The 8,754-nt window shown below is 36.4% G+C and overlaps 1 protein-coding gene across 1 annotated transcript; it reads left to right on the top strand.

Annotated features, from left to right (window-relative positions):
* Nucleotides 1–793: 793 nt before the first annotated feature.
* LOC129453832 (macrophage mannose receptor 1-like) lies at nucleotides 794–7,422 on the top strand. The gene is made up of 6 exons (XM_055218218.2): nucleotides 794–1,065; nucleotides 1,180–1,249; nucleotides 2,353–2,724; nucleotides 6,649–6,984; nucleotides 7,072–7,163; nucleotides 7,318–7,422. The coding sequence occupies exons 2-6, from the start codon at nucleotides 1,213–1,215 to the stop codon at nucleotides 7,420–7,422; spliced, it is 942 nt and encodes a 313-aa protein (XP_055074193.1). The 5' UTR covers nucleotides 794–1,065; nucleotides 1,180–1,212.
* The last annotated feature ends 1,332 nt before the right edge of the window (nucleotides 7,423–8,754 follow it).

Here is an 8,754-nt window from a genome sequence, read left to right as displayed (position 1 = left end):
AAACAAGTTCAGACATACACTGTTTACATTTGCAACTCATCCTTTTAATATAGGATTGTCATGTTTTGGGAGAAAACACTGTCCCTGAATCAATATGTGACTCTACTTGAAATATATTTTGTGCATAAAACTGTTTATATAAAAATGTTTCTTCCTCACCACCGGTAGCCCACATAATCATGACATGATGCACATCGCGTCTTGTTGACAGAGCTTAGGCACTTCATACTTCCAAATGCAGCCTATGTCAGACAGCGAGTAAAGACAAAGCCAATCATAAAACGACGCTGGTTGAAGAGGCGGGACTCAAGAAAGGCAAAGCCAATCCTATTAGCATCTTGATTACAAAGGCGGGACTTGTTGCAGAGAACGAGATTTATTAACCGTTTGTGTACCACCTGTAGCGCTATGTTTATAGAACGTAGTTGTAAAAGATTTTAATCTCATTTAAATGATTCATGGGTAAATAAATGTTAAATAAAATAAGTAATACGTAAAAAAACACAAGTCACAGACGGACACCAGTGGTTACATGTACAAATATATTATTGTTTGGTCAAAATTATTGCTAGGAACAATTCAGTGTTCTCTGGATATTGGTATGGACATGTGTGTCTCTATCGTCTCTACCCAAATCAAAGCCTTTGCATTCAGTGATCAAACGCTGAGTGCTGCTCAAATTTGCATATTGTCTCATCATTGCTGATCCTGTGTGTTTCCATACCCCTCCCCCTCTTCCCGGATGTGAACAATCATGAACATATATAAGCGGTAGGTAAATTTATTATGAAAATAGATTTACAAAATTGTGAACATCATACTGCCAAAGTGTGAATAATATGTATAATAATAATGTTACACAAGGTGATTCGTTTGCATCAAGTGAATCCTAAATTTTTTCTTCCAATGATTTTGCATCTGATGAATATTATCCAAATAATGTCTAAATGCAGGGCTCAATAACATTTTTAACATATGGGCAGGGCTACGGCATAAGAACATGCAAAGGACTGTGAAAGTGTCTATTTTGAAAGAAACCAAGAAGATTTAAACACTTCAGCAAAGGTATGGCAACATTACATCAGATTTCTGTATATAACAGCTTCATGAAAATATAGATTATAAATAAAGATTTGCTTACTAATCTCAAGGCATTTTTGTTACATTTTAAATATCCAGTTTATCCAGCTACATCCACTGACGGCTGAAAAGATGAAGCAGTTGTGTCTTTATATCTTGTCCTTCTCAGGTAAGTAAAAACAAAAAACTAAATCTAAGAGATGGACATTTTTACTGTTTTACATGCAGTAATATTTAAAACAACATACACTTCACTGTTAAAAAAATCTTACTTGCCTTAAATGTTCAAGTTGAATCAAATTGGCTGCACAAGTCATTTTAACTTGTTTTAATTTTTAACTTTAACTGTTTAAAATGTTGTCTTATTAGATTAAGTGAAGCAAATTCAACTTGTGTTCATGATAAGATGATAAATTAACGTATAGTCAAAACTTTAACTTAACAGTAAATGTAACAGACGGGGACTTTGTTTATTTTCTATAGCATTGAGTCTCACCAGCTATAGCAATGTAGGATTAAATCATTCATCAGACATCAAGCCACCGTCGCACTGCTGTCTATTGGAATGCAGAAAGATAATAACTAAAAAAAAAAAAAAAATCGGTCAAGCTCTAAAACAATAACCACTGTACAGCAAATTAATCTGATTGGAAGACATCACATTCAGCACAGGAGAACATTAAGAAAGCAGTACAGAACTTGATTTCAGCACAAGTTAATCTATAATTTAAGGTTATTTTTAATATAATGCTGATTTCTTTTCATAAAGTGCTTTTGCTTTTCTTACAGAATAATGTCTGCAATGTGAATATAAATAGTGCACTGTAAAAAAAGCAGCATGAAGTTAAAACATCTTGGTTTTGCAAGTCAATTTAACCTACTATTTAAAGTTTTGGCTTGTGATAAGTTGACATAACTTATAAAAACAAGTTGAAGTTTAAGTAACATAAAAATATGTGGTTGATTTGAAAAAATGCTAATAAAATGACTAAATGACATGTTACATTGAAGACTTATAGACTTATAGACTTAAGACAATTTCAACACATCTTTGTGTCTTTTGAAAAGCGCTATATAAGACTTATGTATTAATATTATTATTATTAACACAGTGAAAACTAAAAGGCAAAAAAAATATTTATACCACTGGCCACACTTAAAAAAAACTCTTATAAAGTCCTTTCTAAACCTTATTAAACACTTAAACCAAAACATCCTGAGTTAAAAAAAGCTCATATTTTTAACACTACCTGTATTGTGATCTATTTTCAGGACTCTTGTCTGTAGCTCTCTGTAAACATCGTGAGTTTATTCTGATCAAACAGTTAAAGACATGGACAGACGCACAAACTTACTGCAAAATCAATCACTTGGACCTGGCCACCATTCAAACCGCTGAAGATCAGACAAATGTACATGAAGTAGCACTTAACAATACGTTCACATCAGTCGCATGGATTGGACTGTACAATGACATCAAGAGCTGGAGATGGTCTTATCAGGATGAGAGCCTTAATTTCACAAAATGGTATCTTGGAGAACCAGACAACTATGGTGAAGGAGAGGAGTGTGTTACATTAGCCGATGGCGGATATTGGCATGATAGATACTGTATTAACAAATTGCATTTTCTTTGTTTTGATGGTGAGTACAATTTGTTCCCAAACATTTTCCACCATCGACTGCACCTGTAGCATAATGTTAAATTTGGCTTACACAAGAGATTTTCTGTGTTTTGACTGTAAGTCACAATCACTCGCTTTAATAATGTTAAACTTAAGCAATCAAAACCTAATCGAATATAATGAAATACTGTCCCTGTAGCATAATGTTGAAAATCTCAGATAATATTTTGAGCTTGTTTCTTTAATGAAAAGGTCCTGGTTATAGTAATACACAGGTTCAGGCTAAATACAAAGAGACTTAAAGCGCACATATTTCGCTATTTGAAAGATTTATATGTGCCCAACAACAGATTTACATGCAAGGTCAAAAAAACACTTTTGTTTTCATAACATGCATTGTTTCTCAATGACTCTCAAATGAATCATTCAAAGATTCATCTCACCAAACCCCTTCTTTGCGTGACGCTACTCTGCACATTACTCTGTGTTTACAGTGGAAAAGGATTACAGTGTACGCTGCTCGCGTTTTTTCTTATTTTTTACAGTAATAATACTTGTCATGATCCTGCAGGCCTGTCACAGTAATTCATAGTTCATGTGGCAGGATTGTGGCGGTACTAGGGCTGTAACGGTATGGCGGTATACCATGATATTACCTTTCACGATTATCATACCGTAAACATTTGCTTATCCACGGTTTTGGGGAAAAAATAATAAAGCAGATCTCACCTGCGCTACTGCGCACACGCAACTTCATTTGGCGTGCCTTTTTATGTACAGCTGAGAAAATGAGACTACAAATTCTAACCTCTATCCCCACCAGAAAAAAAGTTAAAATCTACAGTATGGAAATACTTTGGGTATCCGAAAAACGAATGCAGGGTTGTCCTTGAAGATGGATATCCAGTTTGCAAGGAATGTGGAAGAGTGGCTGCAAAAGGAGGCACTAAAGCCCATTTAAGTGATTTATATTACAGATCAATTTAAGTTGATTATAGGCCATTTAACAAAAACAATACATTTCACTCACTATATGACAATGTGAACAAATGAATATATCCAGAGCAGCACTGAGAGAATTTAATGAGTATTTCATCATTTTATTTAAAATATTAAAATTAAAAATAGTAATAAATTAAGAATCAAAGTTTCTTTTTCAAAAAAGTTTGATGTAATAAACCATAAGTTCAACCCAAAACCCCTTTCTGTTTTTTATTAATTTAAGGGACATTGTAGTACCCATGTTAGCACATGGCCTTTGCTGGGGCTGTGTGCTGGTGTGTCTTGTCTCTGCCCCCGCCCCCTTATTTCCTTGTTAATTATTCATTATTGGTTAATAATTTTGTTTTCAATTAACCCCATCTGAGTTCAACATTACCTGCACTTGGGTCCCGTTCCTCCTGTGAATCATGACAGATACTGTTACACACTGTTATAAAACAAAACAAAAAGTTAAGTTAGTGAACCAGGCCCACGACTTGGTAGTTAACACACAAACAATTCTGTTATATGTGTTAGCACAACAGACACAGAGTAAAGCACTGCAGTTTGTAAACCCAACATATTACTCTACCTTTCACCGTGACTCGAAGTATTAAGAATGGCAGATTATCTATATGAAAGCTGCCGTCGGCAACTCTGGAGGATTGAGCTGATTTCAAATGTTTACAAAATGTTTACAAACGTCCCCCCTCCCACCGAGCAACCTCCCTTCGAGCTCGTCCTCGTCAGTGCGTCGGCACCAGTATTTTTGTGAACGCATACATAGCAAGAATACTATTACTTACATAACACTCAGAAATACAATCAATGGTTGATAAAGCACAAATTCCTGTCGAGAAGTCATGTTCAGTGAATATGATAAAAAAATGATCAAAAAAGTTGCTGACCGCAGCTTTAAGCAACACATTTGTAGACAATAGCAGGCAGATAGAAGATTAGAAGAGCTACAGAGGGTATGTATATGACATCACAGCCGGCGAGAGGGACTGCGGTTACGCCCACTGAGTGGCAAAAATCATGTGGCAGCATTTGAGTACAGCGTGACATCGGCGAAAACGCGTCGAAATGGGAAAAAGCTGTTGTGCGATTGACTGTACCAACATATAACAAGAATTCGGAGCTATCGTTTTACAGACTGACAAAAACCACCGAAAGTAGAAATAAATTGATCGTTCATGCCAACGTCCACAGGCGGGTTGATAAGTTGCTAGGGTCACTATCAAGCAAAGATTTTACATTCTACTTAAAAAAAATTCAAGTGTTTGTATTTTATCCGTGTTTTTCTTTGGAAAGCATAGTATCATAATTTTTACTCTATTACATTTCATAAATTCACTTGTTTGTTTTACATTTAATATTTAAGTACTTTTACTGAAGTAAAAGTACACAGTTTTTATGTTAATAGGTATTAAATACATTTTAATATGCAACATTAAAGAATACACAATATTATTCTATGCTTTAGAATGTAGTGAAGTAAAAATTTTCCCAATACAAACATCCTAATAAAGCACAGATGCTTTGAAAATGTAACTAATGTGACTAAGCATTTTCCACCTCTGCTATCAAGTAACTAAATTCAATTTAAGCTGATAATAGTCAGTTTTACTAGCATTTGCGCCGCAGCCGCTATGAAAGCCAGCCATTTTGTTGAAGGTTTGCCACTCGATGGGGTCGAGTTCCGGCGTGGTCATGTGGAAAAGTGACGTCAATGCATTCCCTCTATTAACTTGACTTAGCAGTGACACATGGTTTATGTATTCGTGGTAGAGACTACGTATAACTTAGGCCGGTATCGCAAGGCATGACGTCACAACTTTACAGAAAAGCGATTCAAACTCTGGACGACTCATTTCAGCGAATCTTTAATTTACAAGCCAATAACTGGAGTTATGGTTCACTTTCAGCTTTTGCACTTACAACAACATGACGCACTGCATTGAAAGGGAATTTCCACGATAGCATAATAATGCTCTTTAAACATTTTCCAAAAAAATAGGCATGTGGCATAGCCTGACTACGTCAGACTTTGTACTTCCGCTAAATTTCATTACGCTTCTCAGATAGCTCCCATTCTAACCGTTTTCCTCCGGTTTCAAGACCGACGGCCCAATCAACAAACAGAGGGCGGGCTGAGAGCCGTGACGTAGACGCTAAGCGCCGAATGTAAGATTGTATTTTACAGCGGACATGGAGGCACAGAAAGCTATTCGCTCTGTTGTGGAGAACGGGCACTTGCCAACTGAAGCCTGAATTTCATTGTTCACAGTTAATGGTGGAGAATGCGTGGTTAAACATTATTTGTTGACATTTCTGATTAACCAGAAAATAAGGTAGGAAGATTTAATTTACATATTGTTAGGGCTGTCTAGTGGAAGACTTTGAGAGGAGAGAGGGACGTTCCTTCACTTAGACCTGAGTGCAAAGACACCTTAAGAATCATCTATCTCTGGCCCGATTTACTTAACATAATCTGCAAAAGTCATTTACAGCCATGTTCACTCCGGTATTTCGCTCAGTGGTTTTGTTTTTACACCATACGTGTGTTTTACAGCAGAAATTCGATGCAGCTGAGCCGCGCATAACGTACATCATAACCAAACACCATTACACCAATGATTTTAAACTTCAGACAAGCCCCTCCCACGAGAAGGAAAACAATTGTCAATTATGCCAAGCCAGACTCTGTCTATGAAGCGTAGAAAATTAGCAGAGGATGGTATTACCAGGCTACATGTGGCATACAATTTTATCCAAAATGACTTACAGTGCAGTGAAGGTATATGTTTGATTAGTATATGTTTTCTGGCATATACTATATTTTAAAGCATAAATTTACTTCAGTTATTGTTGTTTTTCTCATTTATTTAACACTTCTTTAAACAAAGTAAATTAATTTGGATTGTCCTGCTTTTAATGACTTTAATTTTGATCTTTACAGTACAGAACAGCACGGTGGAATATCACTTAATTAATCAGCTAAAAGTGTGGAGCGATGCTCAACAATACTGCAGAGATCAATATATAGACCTGGTCACCATTAGAAATCAAACAGAAAATACACTGTTAACAAATCTGAGGTATGGGTATGGAGAGGTTTGGATCGGATTATTCAGGGATTCATGGAAGTGGTCGGATCAGTCCAATCTTTCTTCATCAAACCAACTGGCTGCTCAGTCTCTGAATGGAGCAAATGAAAACTGTTCTACTACAAATTATTATGGAATTTTTGAAGATTGGGTTTGCTCTACACCTTTTTACTTTTATTGCAATACTGGTAAGTCTGATCTCAACACTTTTGTTTAATGACGATATGTTCAATATTAGTAATGTAACTGATAGTGTGTTTGTGTGTGAACCCCAGTAAAGCTAAGAAGGCAGATTGTGAAGGTGCAGCTGAACTCCACCGTGGATAATATGAGTGATGTTCAACTGAAGACACTTGTGTTACAGAAGGTAAAATCAGTAATACTTCAGTAATCTTTTATACAATCATTACTGTGCCTCAACATTCAAATCCATCACCCAATAAGCTTCAAGATTGAGTATTGGCCATGAAATGTGTAAGTAAATGTTCATCCACTAAAATGTCTTTGTTTGTGTTGTTTAGTTACAAGAGACTCTATCTGATCTGATGGTAGATGGTGAGGTTACATTGACGTGGAGAAAGCAGCTGAATGGAAAAGTCTTTCAGAAGAGAAAGGGTTCACTATAAAGTGCTGATATCAGATCTGTTAATTTTGTGTCTGGAAACACACTTCTGAATAATTATATCTGAATATTCATTCATTTCATTGTATGTAAAGTTCAGAGACAAACTCATAAAAAATATCACTTAAAATATTTAGTTTGAAAATAAACATCTAGATGTAATCTTAAGAAAACTTGCAGTACAGATCATTGTCTACTTTTATGTTAAAGGTTTCTCCTATCAATGTTTGATGCACAAAAAGTCTGCAAATATTGTGATTGGTTCAAATTAAACTGTAGTTTCTGTCTCGGGACAGATGATGCATCTGTTGCTTGCCTGATCGGGCCAGTGCATGCATGCATCATCACAAAAGTTTATTTTTAGCCTTGCTAATTTAAATATTCAAGCACAAAAGGCAAGATTTTTTTAATGCGTTAAGACTGATTTGTAATTACACATGCAAACCCCAAGTAGCAGTGCAACAGCTGAAGAAGCAGCAGCAAGGCCAGTACACCCACAAATGAAAAAGAAAAAGCAGTAGTTTGTTATTTGAGAAGATCAGCTGTGATGGAGGTAAATGGACAGTAACTATTGTTGCAGCTTGAGTTAAAGGTCCGGTTCTTTCTGTGTTTTTGAAGCTTTGATTGTGTTTACGGTGCGCAATATAACATGTGTTCATGTTTCACGTGTAAAAAACGCGGTATTTTTCCAAAAATTTACTTATCTGTATAGCGCGCTGTTTTCACTGTCCTCAAAACGGTCTGATGTCTTCCTTGTTCTATGAAGTCCCTTCTTCAGGGATTTGTTTTGTGATTCATAGCTTGCCGTTAGCTTAGCTGGCGACTGACCTATTCCTGTGGGCGGAGCTTAGCCAGAAACTGTTCTACTGACGTCATTAACTCTTTCACCGCCAGCATTTTTTTAAAGTTGCCAGCCAGCACCAGCGTTTTTCATGATTTTCAAAAACACCACATTTTGAGCAAAGAGCAGAGATAATTCCATTTTTGTGACGGACTTTTCATAGAGATCCCATTCAGAGCGATCTTTAAAACAGACACGGACATGCAGCAGCCTGCCAGAGGGCAATACTTCCGTTTAAAAAGTTGCGGAAGGGCGCCACCTAGTGGATAATCGCGGTATTGCGGAAAGACGGAAATACTCGTCATTGGCGGGGAAGCGTTTTCTCTTGATTGACGAGATATCTCGTCAATGGCGGAGAAAGAGTTAAAGCAGGAAGTAGAGGGGTGTAGTCCAAACCGGCCGTTCGCTGTAGGCTTTAAAAGGCGAATTCTGTTAAAGAAAATATATCGCCTGGCAGTGAACTTTGAGCTTTAGGTATTATTCATGCTATTATAG

Source organism: Misgurnus anguillicaudatus, chromosome 21, assembly GCF_027580225.2.
Source record: "Misgurnus anguillicaudatus chromosome 21, ASM2758022v2, whole genome shotgun sequence".
Lineage (NCBI taxonomy): Eukaryota > Metazoa > Chordata > Actinopteri > Cypriniformes > Cobitidae > Misgurnus > Misgurnus anguillicaudatus.
This window is presented reverse-complemented; position numbering and strand designations above follow the sequence as displayed.